The sequence below is a fragment of the Carassius carassius genome, chromosome 4, assembly GCF_963082965.1.
Source record: "Carassius carassius chromosome 4, fCarCar2.1, whole genome shotgun sequence".
In the NCBI taxonomy this organism is placed as follows: Eukaryota; Metazoa; Chordata; class Actinopteri; order Cypriniformes; family Cyprinidae; genus Carassius; species Carassius carassius.
Window position 1 is genome coordinate 13,734,296 of NC_081758.1, and position 27,078 is coordinate 13,761,373.

The window sequence follows — 27,078 nt, forward strand, 5'->3', positions numbered from 1 at the left end:
CACGTACACACACACACACACACACACAATGCATAGACAGGGCGCCAGAATTCAGTTCTCTTAAGCGCTTGAACTAACAATAAACATCCCAAAGTGCTAGTTTTGTCGATTATCCTCATAAGAGCAATCTTAAATGATTTATATAAAGTCTAAAATGAACAAAAAGAGTTGTGAGAGAATGAGGCGAGATCCATAGACAGTATATAAACGGTGAGATCCGCATGTCTGTCTGCTCTTAAAGGGACAGCAGCCAATAAAGCTTCCTGTCAGTAAAGTTAAAGAACAAAGGGAACAGAGAAAATGACTCGCTGCTCTTGACTAAATAACTTTTGTAGCTTTAATAAGGATTAACTATTTAATTTATAGTTTATGCAGTGCAGACTGCATATAACTTTGATAACTTTATTAAATTTCTGTATATTTCCTAACTGTTAAGACAGGAAGAGCAGGAGTAAACATGACATTTATTATGGGTTTATGTTAGCATTGTTTTAAGTTTACTTAAATTAAAAACTGTTATATTTTTGAAGCCTAATAATAAATGTAAAAAAAAAAAAATCAGTAGCTGTATTAATATCAGTAATACTGGCCTTCATTCATAAAAAGATGCCATTTAAACAAGTATTTAAAATATACTGTCTTTATGTTGTTTCTACATTAATTTGATTAACTGTGAAATTATTACATTAAAAAATATATTAAAAACGTACAAAAACATTTCTTTTTTAGTGGATGTAATTATGATTGGAGAGAGCATAGAAAATCAGACTCCACTCTGTGAAATTTGACAACTGCAGTCATTACAAACACTCTCACATTCCCAAGACCGCCAGCTCTCTGCTTTATACAGAATAATGCATGTGCCATGATTAGATTTGCTGTACTTCAGTGTGTGTTTTTAGATGGAAACCTCCAATATTTTATTTTCCTCAGCTTTTTATATTGGAAAAGTGTGCTGATTTTAATCATATTCAACCGTACATACAAAGACAGAACTCTGAATATCAGCCAAGTTTGTAATGTAATACTGGACATGAGAAGGAACTCTTGAAAATAGGTCACATCATTCTGGGTGTTTATATGAAGCATACTTTCATATATTTGTGTTTACAAATGCTACTTATTTAAAAGTACTTATTTATCTGCTCTGAGTTGCCGCAGAAGCTCCTGATCAGCAATAAGAGATACAAAGAAGCATTGGAAATGATTTGGTAGAGGTTGAGCACCTGTCCTTTTGTGTTGTTTTGTGAATTTTGCATCAATAAAAGAGAGAAAAAGAGAGATACAACAAAGAGTTTAAACAAAAAGGCAAAAACAAAAGCAAGAGCAGCATTTGGAAAAGACGTTTTGATATATTGCAGCGTCATGGAGGCGTAATTAAACTATATTTCTGGGCTTTGGTGGAGCCCCTCAGCATATGCCGTATTTCACCTCGCTTCATCATTGACAAGCACACCAGCCTCAGCAAATAAACCAGAGATGGCTATATCTTTTAAATCATGATATTTTTCAGTTGTTAAACTTGTTAGTATATTGGCTATTACAGCAGAGCTATATATCTTTAAAAAACACCTTTAAAAAAATCTTACAGACCCCCTATATTATATTATATTATTATGTTATTATATGCTGTCGATCAATAGATTTCATATATTACTCTATTTATTATTACTAATGTATATTATTATTCTCTATATATTTATAGATAGAGAGCGAGAGAGAATGGCTTGTATAAAAACATTAGTGCCCATTTAGATAGCATAGAAGTGTGTGTTTATATAATTGTGATTAGTGGTAGCAGTAATCGTGTAGAGATCGTGATCTCTAGCTGATTAATCCTGTTGCGACAAGCTTGACAGACATTGTGAGCGTCTTTCTGTCTCTTCCTTCAAATGTAACTCAATCCAGTCCTGTGCTCCTCCCAACACTAACCAAATCACTACATCCCACTCCTACTGTTAATTCATTTTGACCAGAGACAGAAGTTGTGTGGATTGAAGGAGCAGAGATGAGCGGAGATGCAGAGCAGCTGTAATGAAGGCATCATGCAGGGACCGAGAGGACTTCTAGATGGCCCGACTCAATCTGGGTGGTGTACACTGCTGTCTAATTAACTCTAAATACATTAGGGAGCAGTTAGACTGCCTGCCAACAGCTCAGAGACAGGCCTCTAAATCAGCCCATTGTTAGATATGGTGCAGAGTCACCAAGAGAATTATGGGTAATAAAGTTTTTAGTATTTATGAGTTGTAGCAGTTCATGAATTCATTAGATGACAGTGGAGATTCATTTGGAAAGGACGGATACTAATCCACACACCTGACTGTAGAATTGTTTTTCAGATAAACAATAATGTTAACTTAGCATGTTTCTTAAATATCTGCAAACATATTATGATATTTTTATGCTTTAGAAGAGTGAAAAACTTATCCATTGATGCCTTTGATGTCCCACAAATTTGTGCATTCCATTCTTTCTGTTGAGCCAAAAAGTTGTGGGTGGTGGTCAGTTTGTCAGTAAATGTTTTTTTTTTTACTACATTTAAAACCTAATTTCTAGCGAGAAATTAGTATTGTAGCAATTTAATATTTGCATAGTTATCACCAGAGGTCACTCTATTTTGTTTTAGATCATTAATCTGTTACTCCGTCTCAGAGGTCTATTTGAGGTTTCGTGAGGTACCTTCATGGATAAATGCTGGCTAAGCTTTTGGATGCAGCCATAGATATACATTTTGTAATTACAGTAAATACTTACTGGAGTTAAATAACAATTTTACTTTTTTAAACTGACTTTTTTTGAGCGTACTCATGAATGAGTTACACACTGTTTTGTTAAACAGAGAAACTGAAGTCAAAACATTTGGAAACAAAGTTGAAGTTCTCAAAGTGAATGCATACCTTGACTCTTGGGGTCAAACAACTAAAAATCTAGTCAGGGATCTAGGTGTGATTCTGGAGTCAGACTTTAGTTTCAGTAGTCATGTCAAAGCAGTAACTAAATCAGCATACAGTACTATCATCTAAAAAACATGGCAAGAAATAGTTGTTTTCTTTCCATTCAAGACTTGGAGAAACTTGTTCATGCCTTTATCACCAGCAGGGTGGACTATTGTAATGGGCTCCTCACCAGCCTTCCCAAAAAGACCATTAGACAGCTGCAGCTCATCCAGAACGCTGCTGCCAGGATTCTGACTAGAACCAGAAAATCTGAGCATTTCACACCAGTCCTACGGTCCTTACACTGGCTTCTAGTTACATTTAGGACTGATTTTAAAGTACTTTTACTTGTTTATAAATTACTCAAGGGCCAAATACATCACAGATATGCTCACTGAATATAAACCTCACCTCACCACTCAGATCATTAGGATCAAAGGGAGTCAACTTTTAGCTATTATGCCACCCGCAGTTGGAACCAGCTTCCAGAAGAGATCAGATGAGTAGCTACATTTAAATCTAGACTCAAAACTCATCTGTTTAGTTGTGCTTTTTCTGTAAGAGTACTGTGCCTCATCCGAACTGATTGCACTGTATTTTATGTATCGTCTTTTTCAATTCTTAACTGTTTTATTTAAATTTTAAATAGTATTTTTTAATCATTTTAGAATTTAAATCCTTTTATTATTGTTATTTTTCTTTCTTTTTTTCTTTTTAGTTTTTATGTAAAGCACTTTGAAATACCATTGTCTATAAAATGTGCTATATAAATACATTTGCCTTGCCTTATCTGTGAGCTAAAAGGAAGGAAAACTTACAAAAGCTGTTTATAAAAATAATAATAATAATAATTTTACTTAAAATGAAAGCCTAATTTGCATGTGAAAATATGAATTAGCACAGTTTACTGGGAAACAATGTAGCAAAAACGCAAATATGGTTAATATCAAAATTAACTGGTTTTATTCACGTAAAAAATATACAATACAAATGTTCAAGTACATAAATTTATATATATATATATATATTTATATATATATATATATATATATATATATATATATATATATATAAATATAAATATAATATAAAAATATAAATTGTGCAACTTTATTTTAACTTTACTAACTTGGTCGTTTCATTTTATTTTTAAATAATCTTGAGGACCCCTCTAGATTTTTATTTATATTTTTGTAACAATACCTGTGATGCATTGTTAATGTAATTAATAATGTACTACATTTTTTCTCTCTCTCTCCTAAAGCCTCGGATGAATTGTGATGTAATGCACAGTTAGAGAGGAGTCACAAAATGAGAAAGAAGGGGAACAGGATCAGGAAATGGCATGAGCCAGATTCATATTGCATCTCAACTAGTCAAAGTGCTGCACTATCCTTTAGGCCTAGTCTCTGATGTTAACTGCATAACTTAACTGAATTTGCTCTTCATCTGAAGGCTTAACAGTTTGTGCTGTAATTTGTGAAGGATTCAGAGGCTCAGAGAGAGCACAGCCCTGGCCGAGTGTTGCTTGATAATTCATAAATAATCATTAGAGTCTCAGTCACTACTCTAGAGCTGTATTTACAGAGACAGGGCTTTGGGTGTGAAGAAGACTGTTTCTGCTAGTCTGTTTACTCTATATGAGTGTGTGTGTGTGTGTGTGTGTGTGTGTGTGAGTGAGAGAGAGAGAGAGAGCTTCAGAAGGAGTTTGCACTGTTTGTACAGCCTCATTACTCATGAGGCTCTCAGATCATATGTGGTGAGAGTAAAGAAAGAGAGAGAGAGAGAAGTCTGTAGTAACTATAGTCTCAAGTGTAACTTTAAACTTAGCAGGTTTGAGTTGTTGTTTAATGTTTACCGCAGGGGTTTCACATCTTTTTTTATCAGCCAAACTCCTGTGACTAGGCTCACACAAAATCTGTGCCCACAGAACTCATTTGCCCATATGCCCGTTTTTTTCGTGTTTATTCAATATTTAGGCTAAGGTGATAATGTTTTCAGAAACCAAAAGGAGTTTAGTATTTAACACAATTTTAAATATTTAACGCAAATCGTTCCCACAATATAAATTCCAATATAAAATATTAATACAGCAGATTCCTTCTAGGCCTATGACCTAAATTATTTTCTTTAAAGTTTGGAGAGAAAATAATGAACTGTACAAAAAATGAATAATGTATCAATATTATTGGTATTGGTCAATTTAAAAAGTAATTAATTAATTGCACAGATTTATGTAATTGTAGATTTAAAGGTGCTGTATGTCAGTTTTTGACTGTACAAAAGTATAAAAACACCATAATACATTTGCAGATATTTACTGTATGAAGCATGCTAAGTTAACATACTTGTTTCTCTGAAAAACAACGCTAAAGCCAGTTATTCTACTTGGAAAATGTGAGTTCTGTGTCGGATTGTCTGTTTTGGTCTGTGATTCTGCCCACTTACAGTTTAACGAATAGTATTTCGACACCCTGGGATGCAAAAGAGTGGAAAACTGTGTATCGCAGCCATGGTAGAGAGTGAACCAACTGGGTCAGAGATTGCAGATTCAGAAACAATATTGAGAAAGAGTATTTTGAATTTCGTCTGCAGTACCAAATTCAAGCCGTTAAAATAATAGCCAATAGACTTTTGGAACAGTAGCATAGCTACCTCAGAACATGAAAAAAAATATGTGTTTTAATTGCGTTTTTTAACATGTTTAACAGCCAACACCAAATACTAATCGCAGAAACCTTTTTTCCAGCTCTATTCGACTTTCGTTTGGAGTAATACTTCCCAATAGAGACACCTTTAATACATTAATCGCACAGCAATACAATTTTAATCCATTTTAAAATTTTTGTGAACAAGTTTATGCATTTATTCTTTTTAATTATACATTTAATTTAATTCACAGTTAAACTCATTCTCAGTTGCAATTCAGTCACGTGTGCAGTTCACCCTCAGTTATCACACTTCTCCCACCATCCCCAAAGAGATCATTCAAAGTGATGGTGACACTGACCTCATCAAGTCCAATGAACATGTCATACTGAATGGCTGCGCTGGAAACTCTCTGCTGTGGTCTTGGGGAGCAGATTCAGAATCAAGCCCTGGGAGACGTGTGCCATGAGAGGGGCAGGTTAGAATGTCCACACACTTCACTGAATCTCATCATCAAATCATTTGTCACCAAAGCACATATTGCCAGTGGATTACAGCAGCAGCCACAGGTTGCATGCATGTGTGGTTAGTCAACCTTGCCAAGCAAGAAATGAGCTTATGCGGCTCAGTATTGCTTTAAGATTGAGGATGGGAATAGGACAGATAAAATATGCCATATAACCTCTAACCTCTCCATACAAAACACAGCGCTCATATAGGAAGCTATATCCAGCTTTGAAGGCTGGAGGTGGACATATGTTGACCGCATAGCCGATGTCTCGTGTCTCGCAGTGGCTACAACACGTGCATTTGCTAAGTAAGCTGCTGTGTGAACAGGACATTTGGATAATTATACTTGTGAGTTGTTTGGTCCAAAAGTTTTTTTTTTTTTTTTTTTTTCTCAATCCCTTCCATTCTGCACATTCAAACTGCTGTGTCCACATTCAATTGCAACACATACAAGAACCAGTGGCATTCATTGTGCATTGCTATGGACACAATAGGAAGGTTTCCAAGGTTGCGAATTTAACTTATGCGCAAAATTGGAATATCACACAAAACATTTGCAAACAAGCACCTTTTCCATCCAATGATTCAAAGAGAACATAATCGTCACTTCCTGATAAACGGGAACTATACATTTCTGAGATGATGTCAGAGCTTTGGTAGAGAGAAAACATTATTAGTGAATTATGACTAAATTTCAGTCTGTTCCTCACACAAAATTAACATACTGCAGGTTGATTGGATGATTTACAAAAACTAAATGTGTGTGTGTCTGTGTGTATATATATGTATATATATGTATTTATTAATTTAGCAGACATTTCTATTCAAAGCAACTTACAAATGAGAAAAACAACAAGAGATTCATTACAAAGAGGCAAATAAAACCGAGAAGAGTTGATGGGGTTTTTTGGTTTGTTTGTTTTTTCAGTAGGATGCAGTTAAGTGCTTTTGGAAGAAGAGAGTCTCTTGAATGTTGTCAGGGATTCAGAGTTCCGTATGGGGTTGGGAAGATCATTCCACCAACAAGGAACCATGAACAAAAAATGTCTCCCTGTGATGGTATCCACAAGGCGTACCGATCTCAGGCTTCTGGAGGGGATATAGACTCGTAAGGGCGAGTGGAAGTATTTTTCAGAATTTCGAGCTGATAGATGAGTTTAAGTCACCATGAAATCCAAAATCAACTGTAGTGATCCAATCAATCTGGGATGGATAAAATCAAGTCTCATCCTACCTCTTTATTGTTCAAGAAGCAGTTTCACTTCAATGTATGTCACGATACAGAAAAAGAAAAATCGCAACTTCCCTTTCATGCTGAATTATTTACTGTGGTAACTGACAATATGCCCTAGTTGTTGTCAATAGAGCTTAACTTATATGTAACCTGTAATATTTCTTTAAAGCAGGTCTTTGGTGTTGGAGCATGTTCTTTTTAAAGCGAACTGACTCATTTAGCTTTATGTACTTGTTGACCCTGAATCTAAATTTAGCCACTTTTAAGAGTATGTTATTCATCATTTGTGAATCAAAGCCACATGTGAAAACAAATTACCAAAATATCATCAAGTCCGCTTTGTAACACTGCAATTTGAGAATCAAGTTTATGTGGACTTTGAAGTGTCACACAGCAGTGTGCCACACACACACACACACACACACGGGCTCAAGCCTTTATCTGATCCAGACCGCAATTGGCCCTGAGCTTTGCGAGCCTCTGCAGCGAAGACCTTGTTGATTTGACCAGCTTTAATTAAACTCCATACAGTAGTGCTGCATCTCAATGTGTGTCTTTCATTGGAAGATTGCCTTCGAAATGAAATTTTATTGAGTAGCTTGTTGAGTCTCATTGAATGCCCTGAGTGTAAACATCCACTGATAGCAGTTACTTCCCTCAGCAGGAGAAGCCGCACTTCACTGCGTCTTTGTGTGCATACAGACAAAGATAGAGAAGGACATTATGATGTTATTAGCAGAGCAGCTTTGATATGTCAGGCCTCCGCTGATAAACACAGGCCAATATAGATCGCAGCTGGATCTGAGGCCATTAAACTGAAGGAAAAGCACTGTTCTTAGCGTGGTTGCAGGGATGAGTGGGGCTTCCGGGTCTTTTTGTGTGGAGATGCTGAAGAAGGATAATAGACGAATTAAGATATTCTGCGCCCCTGGGCAAAAATAGCTATTAAGCCATTAATACGTTATGCGGTAGTACTGGGGGCCTAATTTACTGCATTTATTTGAGCAAAAATACAGTAAAACAGTAATATTGTGGAAAATTATTCAAATGTAAAATAACGGTTTTCTTAAATAATAATATATTTGAGCATGTAATTTATTCATGTGATAATAAATAATTCTAATATGCTGATTTGGTGCTCAAAATTTTTTTTATCAGTGTTGAAAACAGCTTAATATTTTTATGGAAACTCATGATTTTATTTATTTATTTATTTTTTGCAGGATGAAGAATCGTATAGTTCAATGAACATAGTTTATTTTGGAAATATAAATATTTTGTAACATTATAAATGTATAATTTTGAAAACTTTTGAATGGTAGTGTATTATATTAATATATTATATTATATCATAAAATTTTACCCACTGTGTCTCCTCTCAATGTATATTATATAGTTGCCTATGGAAATACTCTTTAACTTTTAACATTTTTAAAAGGCATTGCTTTTACTTGACCATAATTCAATCAAATTGAAGACGCATGTACTCTGCCCGCATAGCAATGGATCCTGATTTAATAGATATTTGACAGCAAATGATTTTAACAGTTGTTCAGTCGTGGGCAGTGAGCACGGATACTGACTGAGAAAATGGATCAGCCAGAAACTCTCTTAATGGCTTTCCGCCCCACATTCAGGGACTGTCAGTCAGCATTCAATTCATTTTGATTTCAGACATACATGGGCTGATGGTTTTGTATATATTTGATATTTCTATGGCAAAATTGGAAACCCTATTGTGGGCCTGTCTTCCATTAATGCTCAGTTCAGTAGAAACACAGCTTTCTACTGCCACCCTGAGCATTATTGTTGCTATACAAGTATTAGTGACTGATCAGAATTTGTTTTTAAGGGGCCCGGTCCCCTTTCACGTTTAAAACCACTATTAAAACCACTTAGTTGATCATATGGGTTCTATAATATATCATTTTGATGTAGTTAATTCATTTTTTATATTTAATACGTTCCAAATGTTCAAAATTTACATTTATTAAGATACCATAAAAATGTATATATTTTATGTTTACTTCAAAATGACAGTTTTGACTGAAACTTTTATTTTAAAATCAAAGTACAATTCAAAGCTAACACTTAACCATGTTTTGTTATTGTCTTGTGGTGTTATTTACACCTAAATGTCATTATACTTCTTTGAAATGCATCTATAAATAATTTGCTTCCTCTCTGTTTCTCTGCTCTAGTGGTCATCATGGCATCTGGTTTACTGGTGTACCCCTTCGGTCTCAGCTCCAGCCTGGTCAAATCTTTCTGCGGAGACTCTGACATCTACTACGCCGGGGAGTGTCAGATAGGATGGGGCTACATGCTGGCTATCGTAGGTGTCATGCTCACCCTCTTCCTGCCCTTTTTCGCTAAGTACGCCCCCAAGGAACAGCTGTCACCCACCCCATTGCCCACTCTTTTATAGAGCACCACCAACAATATTCAACCCGCTCAGACATCATAACTATAAAGTGATCAATTTGAAGTCAGACTGACATCTCGGCATCGTTTGCCATGGTCTGTAATGATGTCATGAAGATAATGTTGCTCTGGAGCAGAACTCAAAACCCTTCATTTCCTCTATTCTCATTGGGCTTTTAGTTTTTTTTTCATCACAGTCAACCTGGCAGGTGAAAAATTCATTTGAAAAGGATTATATGGATGTTGGTCGTTCTTTCCCTTCTTCCTAATTTATTTTCAAGCTTTGTTCTTGATTGAAAGACCTCTAAGGACTAACTACTGAAAATAACGGACAATGGACCATGGTGCAAATTAGTATTTTTTTAAACATTTTGTTTGCAAGGATCAAAACCAAAAATAGCTAATTAAATGAAAATTGAGTAACAATTTCCAGTCATATTTTACTGAGACTTATCAGCATGCAATGAAAGGATAACAAAAGAAATGGACTTCCTTTAATGGATCCAACAGGTTTAAAAGAACAGTTTCATCAAGTTCATCTGAACTCAAACTCAGTAAATCTGACAGTCGGAAAGTTTCACTTTAGACCGTTTTATCACCTGATTTATCACCTATTCAAGGACCAACACTGGCTTAGGTAAACTGAAACCTTTTTATCCTAAAAATTCACAGGCATCTGTCTTAGTTTTCTTCATTTTATTTCTCATAACCTCGTGAGGGCCATCAAGGGACTGTATTTACATTGCGGACCAGGCCGTTGCTTCAGACTGCCATGGATGGACCACAAGCATGGACTTTTTTCAACTGTATGTGTAAGTGAAATGATCCCACAAGTAAATCATTTGTTTTCACAAAATGAGTGAACAGGATGTGTTGTGAAGTCTCCTTTCACGTTCTTTACCTTAACATCTACTAGTACTGAACTGTTCAGGATTCCTCGAATCAGGAGCAAGGCTGTTCTTAGTTAAAGTTGGACTTCGTTAACAGTGAGACACTATGTTCTGGAAAATACCAACTTCTAACCAACTTGTGCCTTTTGACCATTATTAAGACTTAAGTACCTTTCATCAGGTAAACTACTTCTAAAACATTTTGTAAATGCTTTCTTGTTGGATTAACATTGTGTGATTATTTCTCCATGTCTTTATCTTTAATGGTGATTAGTTTTGACTCGTAAGTTTTTAATGTTGCCGCTTCTTTGAAAGCTGTTTTGTTTTGATAGGGTTACAAAAATCAACAAAATGATGAAAGTTAAATTAGCCAGTCATTAAACAAGACAGGACCACCAATTCAGTCCTGATTTGTCATGGCAGATTTATGCATTTCTTTGGGAAATTTGCTGTAACGATTAAGCTAATGCTTTTACTCTTGTTACAGCAATATGGTGAAGCTAAAGCTTCTACTTGGATCATTAAATATTGCACTTGGCTCACTTTTGCTCTTGTGTTGATTCATTTGTGTATTATGTGTTCAGACTGGCTAAAAAAACATTGGCACTCAACTGCCCTCTTTATAGATTTAACGCCAAATTCTATGATGCTATAGATATGCTTACAGCGAAACAAGGGGTAACTGAAGCTCAGAGGACAGAGCACAACTTTAAACTGGCATGAAATGCCAACCATAACAGGCCCTTTAAACGTGTTTATGCAGGAGTACACTGGCGTCCTCTAATTGTCTTGACAGTGATGACAACTTGAATTCTTGAGTTCTGTTTATGATCATGTGTGTGAATCTGACCACTGGTAGATCTTAGATCTTGTAGATTAGTGCTGTGATGTTTTGGTTGTAAATAATTCTGTAACATGGCATCCTGATGTTTGGTTCCCTTTTGGAAGAGATATTTTGCGATGTTACCTCATCATTGTGTTTAACCTTTACCAAATTGCTGTTGTGTTTCTTCTTTGTAATAAAGCATTTCATAAACTTAGCAAATTGATGGCATTTGAATGAAGACACCAAGAAATCTTTACAAAAAATATTTCCCAAGTGTTTTTTTTTAAATGCACCAATTAACAATATAATAACGTAGAATTTAGAACACAAAAATGATGCATACAAATTTGAATGAAATAAATTGTCACAAATTTAAATTATGTAAGCATAGTTGCATAGGAAATAAAATTATATGCATCTTAATTATAACTCAAGATTATATATGCATATAAATACAAACTAAAATATTTTAAATGCATATTAATTAAAATAAAATATTACAAATGCATCTAATCTGCAAAGTGAATCAAAATCTACAGATACAAATTACAGATTTAAAACTGTTTTACATTCACTGACCATTATGGGTCATTCCTTAACTATTTAAATCAAAACCAACCCTAACTTCGGTATAAGCCTCTGCTAGTTTAATCTTTCTCATTTTACTCACTCGATCCACATCACATTTCACTGAGAGCCAGCACCACATCCCTCATCTCTGCATCTGATGCTCTCACAGCCTCCAGGGCATTCCTTTGCTCTGACAGTGAAGCAGCTCGGACTGACACACAAGTCATTATGTCCTTTTCTCTGTGGTAGTTTCCAACGCAGCGCTGCACCTGACCTCTGATCAGTCTGGGCAGTGTCTGATCCTGAAGAACAAATACACAAAGTTTGCAGTAATTATGGTTCATCTTATTTAAAAAATAGAAAATGCACAATTGAGAATAAGAATTTGTAATTCATAACCCAGTGACAGCATCTTGTTTCTTTAATTGTTTCTTAAGATGTGTATATGTAATGTCATCTCTGACACAAACCAACTACTGTTCTTCCATATTTTAAAAATACATATACTTTGGGAAATTACTGCCACCTACAGTAATAAATTCAGTAATACAGAATTTTCATTTTTGGGAGAATTATTCATTTAAACCATATTCGTGAAACTTGAAAAATATAAAATATAGTTAATGCAAAATATGTATAAAAAAAATATAAACTACAACTCAAGCTTCTAGGATTAAGATTGTTTTTTAAATCTTTGTGAAAGAAGTATTTTATGGTCAATACGGCTGCATCTATTTATATACGTATACTGCGTTTATAAAAAGGTAATATTATATTGAAATATTATTGCAATTTAATATAACCCTTTTTCTATTTTATTATATTTTAAAATGTAACTTATTCCTGTGATGGAAAAGCTACATTTTCATTACTCCAATCTTCAGTGTCACATGATCCTTCAGAAATTATTTAAATATGCTGATTTGGTATTCAAGAAACATTTATTATTATTATTATTATTATTATTATCAATGTTGAAGTTGTGCTGCTTAATATTTAATATAACAATTTTCAGGATTCTTTGATGTCTAGAAAGACATTTGATGATAAAATAAATAAATAAATAAATTGGTAACATTATAAACACCTTTACTATCGCTTTTATTCAATTTAATGCATCCTTACTGCCCCCAAACCTTTGAATGGTGGTGTATAAAAAAAAATTAATCATAAAATAAAATGATACATTTGTAAAAAAATGCAAGCATTACATGAAAGAAGAAAAGATGCACCTATTCTCAGAGAATAGAACCAGTATTCTCAGACTCACATTCTCATAGTAAAGGCAGTGGACCACCTCTTTTCCATCCCTCATGAGAAATTTCTTTGCTCCGTATTCTCCAACAGTAACTGCAGAGTCCAGTGTAGCTGTGCAGAGACACAGCTGTTAGACACAGACTCAAATCAAGGGGACCGCATGTGTGTGATAGTCCCCTCACCAAACATCTCAAACAGCATTGGTACTCTGCTCTTGTACTGACTCCAGTACTTCATGCCTTCAATAACAGAAGTAATAACACGCAGTGATGTCTCTCGAGGGGGCTTCTATCCAGGAGAGAGAGTAAATCAGAAATGTTAGCTGAACAAATAAAACGACATTTTATACTGAGAGGCAGAACATATTTGAAAAAAGCAGTACAGGTTTGCAGCATTGCACGAAAATGGAATAGAAGCATTTTTACATTTTGGATTTTTTAATATGTTGAATGTGACCGCCACTTTAGACTTGTAAATGAAATGACACACACCTGCTGCTGAGGGGTGGTCCGGACACTTAAGGTGCCCATCTTTTCTTTTGCCCACATTCCACTGGCTGATTGTCCAACAGGTCTGAAGTTCCACTTTCCACTGTGACTCTGAGATCCAGGGCCCTGATTGATTCCTGCTGTGGGGGTACACTGCTGGGAAGAGTACAGAAGTCTGGGGGACTGTTGATTGTGGATGCTGCTGGACCATCTGGGCTGGCTGAGCGAAACTGAGCTGCTCCTTGGAGAGCCACAATCCTGTCTCACTGGAGACCTCTGTTGCCCTGTCTGTGCCCTGGAGGTAAAATGGTGACAAATACAAAATATTATGTCACAAATGCTTTTCAGGATAACTAAAAATGTGCATAATTCTGTAATCTGTCTAAACAAGCCGTTTTATTCAAGTTAATATTATTAAGTGTAAGAGAATCAACTTGACTATGTTCTATGAGGTTGGGTTACACTTCACAGTAAAATCCCATTAGTTAACATGCATTACCTAAATATTTTAAATTAATAAATTATTAATCTTTGTTAATGTCAGTTAATAAAAATATAGTTGTTCATTGTAAGTTCGTGATAGCATTAGTCCATTGAATAATATTATTAACAAAACGTTTCATGATTTTTTTTCACTTTTTCATTATTAATATTTAATAATGTATTAGAATGTTGAAATGTCCATGGGCTAAGATTAATAAATAAATTGTAATAAAAAATACATTTTTATTGTTAGTTCTTGTTAACTAGAGTAGATAAAAGGAATAGAAAATGCTTCTTTTTGCTTCATAAGATGTTAATTGATGGACTGGTTGTTTGGATTACTTGTGGATTATTGTGATGTTTTTATCAGATGATTTGTCTATTATTTTGATGGCAGCCATTCATTTGAAGATAATGCATGGATGATCAAGTAATGTTATGCTCAATTTCTCCAAATTTTGGATGGCCTGAGGATGAGAACATTTTCACCAAATTTCCCTTTTTTTATGAACTAGTGTTACCTAAGATTACTTAAATACTATAATAAGTGTTTCTTTGAGTCTCAGGTCAGGAAGAAATAGCTTCTTTTTTTCTTACAAGGTACCAATCTTAACTTGATATGTTTGGCTATATGCTGTTTTAAATCTTTGCTCTAAAATACAATCCTGCATTTATTAAGAAATATAGCACCAATTCGGACACAGCACCTTCAAGACCTTTCTGAGTATAAAGTCATTATTTTTTAGCATCAGTTAAGTACCAGACATAGGCAGGTTTTTTTGGGTGAGGTAAAGGTGCATATCCTCGTCCCACCACACCAGGTGAAGGAGCAGATCTCATGCTGGCTTGCTGTGATGAAAGATAGGTTCGCTGGTTCCACTGACCACTCTGACCTAAAGCTAAAGAGATTCCTATGGTTATACTTGAAAATAAAACATAACTGATGAAAGACAGAAAATGACATTTATCAGCTCTGTCTGTAACTAGCTTTAGAGTTTATACCTTTCAAACCTTACAGATTTCCATACCACAGGACAATGAATTATTCCAACTCACAAAATATATCCAGCTTAATCCGCATATTACCTGACAAATCATTTTAGTGTATTAGAGTGTAAAATAATAATGATGAACTGGAAAGAGAATATCTGCCATTTGAACAATGAAGCACAAGGTAATGCATCAGCTTTAGATATGAGACTAGTGCAGTGGAAATACATACTGGGAAGAGCAGCGGAGGAAGAGGAGGAGGTTTGTGTCTCATTGTAGTGGCTGGTAGTGAAGAGCTCACTCTCTGAAGGATTGGACATCAAAGGCAGCCTGCTCCTCTTCCTTTGATTAAACAGAGGCACGGAGAGACAGCCTGCAGAAAGACAAAACTCTTCTTTGATTTCAGGCTCCAGCAACCTGAATAGCACTTTAACTGCAGCAAACTGTTGTATTAGCACATGAGCAGTTCAGTTATTTTGACTGATTAGGCAAATTTATGCACAGAGAGCTCTCTGAAAATAATAAGTATATTAAATTGCAACTAATTAGCTAGATTATTTTAGATAGTAGATGACAGACTTTTAACTAATCCAGCTCTTATTTTCTGTTGTGTATTTCCAAACAGGTAACGTTAACCTAAGAATTAATATTATAGACAGCAAATCATACCTGCGTTTGGTCTCTGGTTTCCATTCCTCCGCATCTTGACAAATCACTGAGTGAGAGGTTGTTGTGTAAAAGTGAAAATCAATTATTGTCAAATTATTCATTTCCAAATATTCATAAACTTTTATATGTCACGTTATACCAGTTTTCAGTGGCATTAGATAGTCTGGTTTCTCGTCAAGATTTAACTTCGTTTTGTGTGTTTATGTCGATCATTTATGACCTTTACTGTCTTGTTCGTTCTCTCAACTCGGCTCAAACCGTAAGCATTGTTGAAATATTAATTTAAAAGCTTCTATAATGATTTCGTATGTAATACTCAAGCTGGGGTTTTTTACTATTTGCTAAACTGATCTTGCTAATAGTAAAAGGTCATCTATTTACGAATAAAACTATGCTTACCAGTACGAAATGACGTCAATGAAGTTAAAAGGTGTGAATGGAAGCGCTTATTTAGTGTTTTAAAGTGTCTTTGGTTTTAATTTATATTAATTCTTCAGTGTCTCACAACATTTTTGTTTATTATTGCGAGGAATTCGTTTTGGCGCGAGTCGTTGGAGTGGCGCGTGCACTGTGAAACACGAGTCATACCTTCGAATCGGTTCTTTCGAACAGTTCGATTCAAAGAGCACGAATTAAAAACTGATTCAGCTGTTCTTTACGTACCCTGTCTCACTGCAAGCATACAGATTTTATTTATTTTCTTATTTTAGGGTTGCAAGCCTGTGCACGGTTTGGGTAAAATGACATTTTAAAAGTGTCAAAAATAAACTGAAGACAGAACGTTTTAATGAGATCTTCAAACAGTATAACAAAAATATAGTTATTATATCACTATATTATTGTATCAACCTAAAACATAGATGGCTCTATCAAAACATTGCTCTGTTTGTACACGTTTTAATATTATCAATGTTCTGTTGTTCTGAGATTTAGAGGTGAAAGATGTATTTGAAACTGTTTAATTCTCATTATATTTGTTTACATTTCTGTATCCTGCATCTTGGTTTTATGGCTAGTTTTAAATGCCTTCTTTTATCTGACTGGAAACAGCCAAGTAGTATGTTACTGTCAGAAATTAGATTTTTCACAATAGTTTGTCACCTCAGAGAATTCATATACGCAAAATATGTCTGCCATCGTCGACTCTGCTAAGACTTCATTGCTAAGATGTGTATTTTAATCCTCGATTTTACATGGATTATTATGTAAATGACAAAGAAACAAACAGTTTGTGCTCTTTTATTTACCAGAGTGGCATAAGCCTAAGTCTGAACAATGAGCAAAAGCGTTTTGAGAAAGTTTTGAGTGGGTAATAAATAAACAGTGCTGATGGAATTGTGGTAAATTCATGTTATTTAGCATATGTAGCAAATAATAAAAAAAGCAAAGTGGTTTACATTAGAATTAAAGAATACATTTAAGTGTATGAGAAAATATGATCTCTTCAGGTGTTGTTTGTACAAAGAATAATTTTAAATCAGGGCTTTAAAAATGGTCATAACTTTCTTAATGCACGATTAGAAATGAAATATGGCTTTGGGCAGAGCTCCTATAAATTTGTCTGGTTGAGAATGTACTAATATTCCTCAGTTCTATATCAAAACTTGAGAAAGGCCTAATATACTGTAAGGTCTTCACTAAATAAAAGATCAGATGAAAGGTCTTATATTATTTGGTCTTTGCATTCAAGTGTTACAATAAATACTGAACACACAACATTTTTAAAATGTTTAATACACTACCAGTCAAAGGTTTGGAATGATTGAGATTTTTAATGATTTTGAAAGAAGGCTCATGGAGGCTACATTTATTTAATCAACAATACAATTTAAAAAAAGCAATACTGTTAAATAGCATTACAGTTTAATTTCTGAGAAGTTTAACTGTTTTCTATTTTAATTGATTTTAAAATGTCATTTATTCCTGTGAATCCAAAGCTGAATTTTCAGCAGCCATTACTCCAGTCTTCAGTGTCACATGATCCTTCAGAAACCATATGATGATTTGGTGCCACAAATGTTGCTGTGCCAAATCAGTTGCAAAAATGTAGTGCAGTTGTGAAAAATCAGTTCAGTAATGTTTCAATTAATGGGCTAATCTCCCTGTGAAGTTAATTTAAAAAAAAGAGCTATTTGAAAAGGCTTGAATATCTAGTACAAAATGTATTGTGAAATGTATTGGATTGTGAAAAGTCGCTCAATACTTGTTATATTTATTTACTTTTCATCAACAAAGTTGCAAAATGTATTATAGTGTGTATAATGCTTTTATAGCATAAAAAAATAAGAACCGTCTATAGTTTAATCTCGGCCAATATTGTGTGTCTCAGTGGGTCGGTCGATACGGTAGATGAACTCAGCGGGCAGGAAGTATCCCAGGTACTCCACTGTGTTTGGAGTGGTGTCAATGTAGTAATGGCCTCCCTCACCATGATGACTGAAGCCATGTGTATGCTCCACTCTCAGGTCAAGACCCTGTGAATTGGGAGCAACACAAATTAGTTGATAAGAAATATTTAGCAAAAATGCAGAATAATATTGTCAGTGAAATGGAGGTATGACACGGTGGGTTTGTACTCACTGGGTCTCTGGACACCATAACCGTTTGAAAGATCAGTGGAGCACTGATTTCAAAATGCCTGAGCCAGTTATTGACATCCTCATTGGTGCTTAGAGGGCAGGCAGAGAATTCAGGAGGCTTAAAGACAGAGCAGTGAAAAGATTACGTTTAGATCACATCATTCGTAATTCGTAATCGTAGTTCAAAATGCTACTTTATTCTATAGTTTATTGGTGAACTGTATTTTCTATCCCCTTACCCTTACCCAACCACTCACTTCATTCTGTGTGATTTAAAAGCTTGTTTCATCATAGGGGCCAAAAAATGTCCCCACAAGGTCAAAATTGACTGGTACAACTACACTTTGTGGGGAAATTTGGTCTTCATAACGTAGTGAATACCAGTACACAAACACACACAAAAAAGAATCACAGTATTAGTATTAGTTAATGTGAAAAGCATAAAAAGATTGTACACTTCCATTCAAAAGTTTGTGGTCAAGAAGATAAAATTTCTGAAAGAAGTCTCTGATGTTCACCAAGGCTGCACTTATTTGATTAATATATATATATATATATATATATATATATATATATATATATATATATATATATATAGTAAAAAGAGTAACATTGTGAAATATTATTGTTCAACTATTATCTATAGAATCCACAATGCTATAAATAGATATTTTTTTGATTCATACAAATTACTTAATCTAAAATTTATACAAAGATTTCTTATTTAGAAACTTAATGCATTAACTTTTCTACATGAAATAAATTAAGCAGATTTTTACATCTGGACTCTTGTGCTTTTTATAGGACATCCAAATGTTTATTTTTTTAATAAAATGTGTTGTTTTTTTTATTACCATAATATGGATCTTCGCCTTCCCCTTTTGTAAGACGAAAGTTCCCCCCAGGGCCACGCTCTTCTCCCCATAATGTTCTTCCATGGTCTTTCTCATGCAGCTCACAAGACTGTCCTCTCCAGTTCTTCTGCAGGCTCTCACCTCGATGACCTGCAATGGTAGTTTCAAACCTTGTTACTGTTTGATAATAATGTTGTTACAACTCGATTGCATAAGAGCACACACACACAAAGACAGTGATACTAGAATCCAAGGCGTTTTCATCTAATAATTCTCAGGTTGACAGAAATACAGGATAACTCACACAAAACCAGGGTAGTGTACATGAAGCCGGACAACAAAAACTGAAAAGGCATTAACTTAAATTGGGACAGTGATAAGGCAAACTCAGCTTAACATAATACAATCAAATCAATAACCATGATAACCATAGGTTGGAAAAAAGGTTGCAAACAAACAAAGTCCACATGGAGAATGTACATGTGTGTGACAGAACGCCCCCTTCCAGAAGGCACAAGCTTGCGTTGAAAAATGGAAAGCGGAGGAGACTCTGAAGGAGGAAGGACATCCAACAAAAAAGCCCAGGGTGATCGTGATAGTGGTGAAGTCCATGGGGCAGCCTTGAGCAGAGGAAGAAGGTCTGAGGTGGAACAGAGCACACAGAGATCGTAGACAGTTACGGGTTCATCAAGCCTGGGAAGAGGTGGCTACCGGCAGGCCTGAGGTGGTGACTCGCCACTGAGAGGAGGCTCTGAGGGACTGATGGGATGTGTGGCAGGATTGGTTGAGGGCTAGAAAGGAACTTGGAGGATAGTACAAAATCCAACAAAAAAAATAGAGCAGCCTCAATAGTATTCTGGAGACGTGGTGGGAGAAGGAGGCTGGGCGGGACCAGCAGTTCTGACGGTAGCAAAGTGGGGAGAATATCAACCTATACGAAATCAAAACAGTTCTCTAGCGTGGTAACCAAACGCTCACACTCAGTGGTGGGCGGGGCTCACTTCCATGCCCTCGTACTCCACTTGCACTCCCTCAGTGATGGACGCAGCCGACTCACACACCCGGTCAGACATGCACTACTCTGGCTCTGTGACGATGTTATGCTCGGTCGCTCTCCTAGGTGCTGGCTCTAATGTTGCAGCAGAGATTCTCTACTCGCAATCTCTAAGATTGTCGATGCTTGGCTGGGTGCTAGATCTGTAGTGGGGCTGGTGTCGTTGTTGACGATGTCCACTGTGAGCGGCAATTCACAGGACACCAGCACCCACTCTACATGAACATCAGTGCGCAAATATTCAATAAATGCATTTCAAGTGTTCTGTAATAATTATCAGTAGCTTACTCCTGATAACGGTTTCATCATTTTTGGCTATTACCAAAGGGAATACATCACAGTATTAGGATTATAGTGCTGCATTTCTGTCAGTGTGATATTAAGAGCAAAGTCCCCATGGTTTTTACCTTTCCAGGTTTGCCCTCACATGCATAAAGGTTTGCAAGGAGGCCGAAGTCACAGTCATGGAACCGGTCACTATATTTCTCCTGCAGACATTTTCCATCCACTGTGTTGATGGATGAAAAATAACTGGCATTCACTGCAGCTCTTCCTTCAGCTTCAGTCAGCACCAGAGGCATTAACTACGAAAACAAACGGGACAGAAACAGTGTTATAAATCCCACTGAATTCCACATTAAACCAAAAAGCGATGTATTTAAAAAGAAAATTATGTTTTGAAGTGACACTTTTTTGGTTAATATGGTTGATATGATAATGTTTTGGACTTCATACAGAAACTTATCACCATATGTAGCATTACAAATAAGAATGTTTATTTACTGATGCCACTGCAAATTCACATCAGTTGCTTTTCATTCATTTATTTTTTATAATTTCATTCCATTATATTAGGTCTAAACATTTTATAATGTGTAAAAACTTCATGCTGCTTCTTTAAGTACAGCTGTACAGACCTCTCCATTCATGCCAACTGTCTTGAAGGAAACCGCACCAGCACCAAGAAAAAATCCCCCAGGCAGCTCCACCTCCTTGGACACGGTATTCATGTTGTACACCTTACAGGCAGAGGAAGACAAAGTACACAAATTCATTACTTGAGTCAAAGTACAGCTACTGCTGGTCAAATATTACTCCATTAAAAGTTAAGTTGTAAAGGCAGATTTTTACTTAAAAGTACAGAAGTACTAGCATTTAAAAGTACTTAAGTACCAAAAGTAAATTTCCTCTTTTATGTCAACACAGTTTTATAATTGTTGTATGTAATACTTGCAAAACCTGCAAGTAAATTTAGCATTTCATTTGGAAATCAAGGTCTGGAGTCTGGAGGAAGACTGGAGAGGCACAGAAGTCCAGTCTTGAATTCCAGTGTGAATTTCCTGAAGTCAGATGATTTGGGTGCCGTGGCGTCTGCTGGTGTTACTCCATTGTGTTTAATTAAATCCAAAGTCAATGCAGCCATCTATCAGGAGATTTTGGAGCACTTAATGCTTCCATCTGCTGACAAGCTTTATGGAGATGCTGATTTCCTTTTCCAGCAGGACTTTAGCACCTGCCCACAGTGCCAAAACCACTTCTAAGTGGTTTGATGACTGTGATATTACTGTGCTTGATTGGCCAGCCAACTCACCTGACCTGAACATCACAGAGAATCTATGGGGTATTGTGAAGAGGGAGATAAGTAACATCTGACAAACAATACAGAAGAGCTGAAAGCCGTTATCAAAGCAACCTGTGCTTCAATAATGCCTCAGCAGTGCCACAGGCTGATCGCCTCCAAGCCACGCTCCATTGAAGCAGTAATTCGTGCAAAAGGAGCCCCAACCAAGTATTGAGTGAATAATTAAACCTGCTTTGGAGATCTTGAACATTTCTGTTTGGAAAATCTTTTTTTGATTGATCTTTGAGCTACTGAATTTGTTATTTTCCTAAGCTATAAGTCACAACCATCAGAATTAAAACATAAAACTCTTGAAATATTTCAGTTTGTGTTCAATGAATCTATAGTATATGAACGTTTGCTTTTTTGAATTACAAAAAATAATGAACTTGATATTCTAATTTTTTTTTTTAGATGCACCTGTATTAGTATACAACCCGAATTTCGGAAAATTTGGGACGTTTTTTAAATTTTAATAAAATGAAAACTAAAGGAATTTCGAATCACATGAGCCAATATTTTATTCACAATAGAACATAAATAACGTAGCAAATGTTTAAACTGAGAAATTTTACACTTTAATCCACTTAATTAGCTCATTTAAAATGTAATGCCTGCTACAGGTCTCAAAAAAGTTGGCACGGGGGCAACAAATGGCTAAAAAAGCAAGCAGTTTTGAAAAGATTCAGCTGGGAGAACATCTAGTGATTAATTAAGTTAATTGATATCAGGTCTGTAACATGATTAGATATAAAAGCTTTGTCTTAGAGAAGCAGAGTCTCTCAGAAGTAAAGATGGGCAGAGGCTCTCCAATCTGTGAAAGACTGCGTAAAAAAATTGTGGAAAACTTTAAAAACAATGTTCCTCAACGTCAAATTGCAAAGTCTCATCATCTACAGTGCATAACATCATCAAAAGATTCAGAGAAACTGGAGAAATCTCTGTGCGTAAGGGACAAGGCCGGAGACCTTTATTGGATGCCCGTGGTCTTCGGGCTCTCAGACGACACTGCATCACTCATCGGCATGATTGTGTCAATGACATTACTAAATGGGCCCAGGAATACTTTCAGAAACCACTGTCGGTAAACACAATCTGCCGTGCCATCAGCAGATGCCAACTAAAGCTCTATCATGCAAAAAAGAAGCCATATGTGAACATGGTCCAGAAGCGCGGTCGTGTCCTGTGGGCCAAGGCTCATTTAAAATGGACTATTTCAAAGTGGAATAGTGTTTTATGGTCAGACGAGTCCAAATTTGACATTCTTGTTGGAAATCACGGACGCCGTGTCCTCCGGGCTAAAGAGGAGGGAGACCTTCCAGCATGTTATCAGCGTTCAGTTCAAAAGCCAGCATCTCTGATGGTATGGGGGTGCATAAGTGCCTACGGTATGGGCAGCTTGCATGTTTTGGAAGGCTCTGTGAATGCTGAAAGGTATATAAAGGTTTAGAGCAACATATGCTTCCCTACAAACAACGTCTATTTCAGGGAAGGCCTTGTTTATTTCAGCAGGACAATGCAAAACCACATACTGCAGCTATAACAACAGCGTGGCTTCGTCGTAGAAGAGTCCGGGTGCTAACCTGGCCTGCCTGCAGTCCAGATCTTTCACCTATAGAGAACATTTGGCGCATCATTAAACGAAAAATACGTCAAAGACGACCACGAACTCTTCAGCAGCTGGAAATCTATATAAGGCAAGAATGGACCAAATTCCAACAGCAAAACTCCAGCAACTCATAGCCTCAATGCCCAGACGTCTTCAAACTGTTTTGAAAAGAAAAGGAGATGCTACAGCATGGTAAACATGCCCCGTCCCAACTATTTTGAGACCTGTAGCAGAAATCAAAATTGAAATGAGCTCATTTTGTGCATAAAATTGTAAACTTTCTCAGTTTAAACATTTGCTATGTTATCTATGTTCTATTGTGAATAAAATTTTGGCTCATGTGATTTGAAAGTCTTTTAGTTTTCATTTTATTAAAATTTAAAAAACGTCCCAACTTTTCTGGAATTCGGGTTGTAGTATTAATTTAGTACTTTCTCCTGTTTTATTGTTGGTTTCCCCTTTTCTGATCATTTGGAATGAGGATAAAAAGCCATGCAAATAAGTTCAAACATCAATTCAATATCTACTATTTCCTGAATATTATAAAATTTGAGTCATAATATGCAAATTAGATTAGTATATTTACACCCCACATAAACTTTCAGTCATGCCCAAAATTTTTCTTTTTTACAGTAGATCTCTATCTTTAAGCTCTTTCAAGTCACAAGCTTTTGAAATCTTGATGTCAAAATCCAGCATTTTTTTCCAAAAAACCCTGGCGTCTAATATAAAAGCAAAATAGCAAGATTTATTTGACATCACAGCAAAATTTTCAAAAACTCGAGTATGCATAAAGTAAACACTCAAATAAATGTACTTTGTTACCATCCACCTCTGCTTATAGGAGAAAGTTTGCATCGGTTAGGGTACAATAGTGTTTTTTATGACAGTCAGATTTATAGTTTACTAATGCACCTTGTTCGGTTGGGCCAAAGGAATCAGATATGGTACACCTCCCACATCGGTGATACGAGGTTTGCCACAAAGACCTAATAAAAGAGAAATAAGAGTTGTTCAATGAGCCTTTAACACCTTGACCCATGGAATAACATTTGTACTCACCCTTGACAGGAAACCCAAAAGGCTCTTGTGTAAGATCTGGACAGTCAGTTACAGACACTTTTACATCAGAAAAATTCTTATTCAGTCCTGATTGCAGCACTGCAACACAAACACACACATACACAAATGGTTACAATTATCCTTACTAATATTACTAATAGATTACTAATAATCCTTAGTAAAATACTATTGCAAGGACAACTTAAAAGTGCAAATAGTAAATTGTTATTCATGTTTAGCTCGCTGTTGTTCGTCGCAGTAGTAAAAATGGACTAAGTGTATCTAGGTCTGAACGCATTCATGCAATAATTTACTGTAGTCGGTAAAAAGTTTACATAATTTTAATTATTTCATTGAAAAAAAATAACAATTAGCATTTTATAAATTTCTTTGAGTAAAACATTTAATAAGCCAGAAAAAAAAGTTTAATGTTGCAATGGCTGGTATTTGCAATCTGCATCAGCCTACATACAAACAAACAAGGAAGGGTAAAGAATCATTCAAAAAAAAATCTAAATGGTTTAAAACAGCCAGTTTGAAGTTTGGACCTGTATCACTTGGGTTTCTCAAGTTCAGTGAAAGAAAATAGTCATGCTACATGCTACACCCTTTGTTTTCAAATCAAAATGCACCGATTACCCTGGCATAATTCCGCGAGGTTTGGAACGTGCAGCTGGAATTTCTCGGTCTTGCCGGTGTCTGCCATCCTTTTCAGCGTGTATCGATCTGTCAGGCTCACGCATTTAGACGGATCACATGACGACGGGCTTTTCCTTCCGCTCGTATCATTTCACAGCTCTGAGCAGAGCGAAAGGGGCATGTAAACTCATGAAAACGCTTTGATTGGCCACCCAGAAAACGTAAACACGCCCTATGGAATGACATTTAGGACAATATTCAAAAAGAACTTTAAATTGTATTTGGAATTGCATGCATTTTGTCATAATCCACACGCAATTGCAAATTGTGCATTTGTGTCTCCATTTTCATTTTTCGTGTATATAACATGTCTGCCAAACTGCAAAAGGAAACACAAAGTCCACTTGCAATTGCATTTCCAATGTCTTACGAGTTATGGCCATGTCATTTTGCAGTAGCAATAGAAAATCAGCCATTTGCTATTTCACTTCGTAAGAGTCTTGCTCCAACCCTCACAGAATTCAGATAGAATCGCAATCCCCTTAGCGCTTGCATTTCCAATGCCTAACAAAAGTCAGCTGTCAATCAGTCTTGAGGGTGGGGTTTATTATACTCGGTAAGTATACCACGCCCACAACTGGTGGAAAACAAAACATCATTATTCATTTCTATGAGGAAAATGGGAAAAAATAGGAAATTACTATTTTTGTAATAAAAACATGCCCATTTATTTATTTACTTCAAACAAATAAAGAAGTCAGAACTGGTTTTATGTTCACCAGTCAACCAGAAAAAAAGAAGCAAAAAGAAAACTGTCATGACTGCAGTCTGCAATGGATTCAGAGTGTTAAAGCGTCACATAGTGGGGTGCTTGGGAAACATTGGAGTGGATTCAAGAATGTTTCGAATGAATATCCTCATCACACAGTGAATTATATTGATGGTAAAAAATGAAAGTGAAGTAATGTGGCCAAGTATAGTGACCCTTACATGGATTTTGTGCTCCGCATTTACCCCATCCAAGTGCACACACACACACAGTAGTCAACACACATCCAGAGCAGTGGGCAACCATATTGCTGTGGCACCCGGGAAGCAGCTGGGGGTTCAATGCCTTGCTCAAGGGTCTTCCTTGAGTCATTGTATTGAGGGTGGAAGACAGCGTTGCTTATACACCCCCCCACCCCCCACCGATTCCTGACAATCCCTGCCGGACCTGAGACTTAAACCCGCAAACTTTGGGTTGCAAGTCCAACTCTCTAACCATTAGGCCAAAACTGCCAAGGCCAGAGAATCTGTAAAAACTTGGCATGATGTGAGTAGTGCGTCGCCAACGTGACTGTGCTCAATCACAGCTCATGTTCAGTTTGTAAGTGGATGCTCTGAATTCTGCTTTATTTCAGAAATTAATTTTACATTATTTTTGTACAATTTATGAATGAACTACTGTATATTTGTATCTTTTTGACTTTTTGACCTTTTTTGGCTATCGCACACCAGAAGGGTTATGTTCAATTCAAGAGTGCAGTTCAAAACCTTGTAATCTAATCACCAAACAGGCCAAAGTTCACTTCAAGAATGAACAAAGTGGTGTTGTTTGTAGTATGGCAAAACAGAACAAAGAGCAAGATCCATACAAAGTATTCAGACTTTATTCAAGCCACAGATTTCGCTGAAAAATGCATAATACATGATCTTACGGCCTAGGATGAAGTCATTATGTACATTAAC

General features: G+C 36.0%; 3 protein-coding genes across 3 annotated transcripts in view; 1 reads left to right on the top strand and 2 right to left on the bottom strand.

The window, feature by feature from the left end:
* LOC132136831 (LHFPL tetraspan subfamily member 7 protein-like) overlaps positions 1-10,401 on the top strand; it is a 166,651-nt gene extending 156,250 nt beyond the window's left edge. Inside the window, exon 3 of the mRNA XM_059547395.1 lies at positions 9,534-10,401. Coding sequence (XP_059403378.1) covers positions 9,534-9,760 — 227 coding nt within the window. The 3' untranslated portion in view covers positions 9,761-10,401. The remainder of the gene's footprint in view (positions 1-9,533) is intronic.
* A 1,700-nt stretch (positions 10,402-12,101) lies between these two features.
* On the bottom strand, positions 12,102-16,071 carry LOC132136766 (spermatogenesis-associated protein 22-like). The gene is made up of 7 exons (XM_059547391.1): positions 15,930-16,071; positions 15,493-15,633; positions 15,031-15,169; positions 13,791-14,082; positions 13,482-13,587; positions 13,313-13,410; positions 12,102-12,344 (listed from the first exon to the last, which is right to left on the bottom strand). Exons 1-7 carry the CDS (start codon positions 15,961-15,963, stop codon positions 12,153-12,155), a joined length of 1,002 nt encoding a protein of 333 aa, XP_059403374.1. The 5' UTR covers positions 15,964-16,071; the 3' UTR covers positions 12,102-12,152.
* Positions 16,072-17,152: 1,081 nt separating this feature from the next.
* c4h11orf54 (chromosome 4 C11orf54 homolog) lies at positions 17,153-25,522 on the bottom strand. The gene is made up of 8 exons (XM_059547392.1): positions 25,348-25,522; positions 24,709-24,807; positions 24,562-24,635; positions 21,334-21,435; positions 20,824-21,000; positions 19,363-19,512; positions 18,510-18,626; positions 17,153-18,403 (listed from the first exon to the last, which is right to left on the bottom strand). The coding sequence occupies exons 1-8, from the start codon at positions 25,412-25,414 to the stop codon at positions 18,230-18,232; spliced, it is 960 nt and encodes a 319-aa protein (XP_059403375.1). The 5' UTR covers positions 25,415-25,522; the 3' UTR covers positions 17,153-18,229.
* Positions 25,523-27,078: the final 1,556 nt, after the last annotated feature.

Bases quoted from the DNA above. Each gene is read 5' to 3' on its own strand.
- LOC132136766 (XM_059547391.1), bottom strand. From the start codon at position 15,963: ATGCGGAGGAATGGAAACCAGAGACCAAACGCAG. The intron at 14,083-15,030 runs GTACTTAACTGA...TTTTACCTCCAG, and splicing joins AAAAAACCTGCCTATGTCTG to GGCACAGACAGGGCAACAGA. The intron at 13,411-13,481 runs GTGAGGGGACTA...GTCTCTGCACAG, and splicing joins AATGCTGTTTGAGATGTTTG to CTACACTGGACTCTGCAGTT.
- c4h11orf54 (XM_059547392.1), bottom strand. From the start codon at position 25,414: ATGGCAGACACCGGCAAGACCGAGAAATTCCAGCTGCACGTTCCAAAC. The intron at 24,808-25,347 runs GTAATCGGTGCA...TTTGTGTTGCAG, and splicing joins CCTCGCGGAATTATGCCAGG to TGCTGCAATCAGGACTGAAT. The intron at 19,513-20,823 runs GTAAAAACCATG...CTACCATTGCAG, and splicing joins GTGAGGGCAAACCTGGAAAG to GTCATCGAGGTGAGAGCCTG.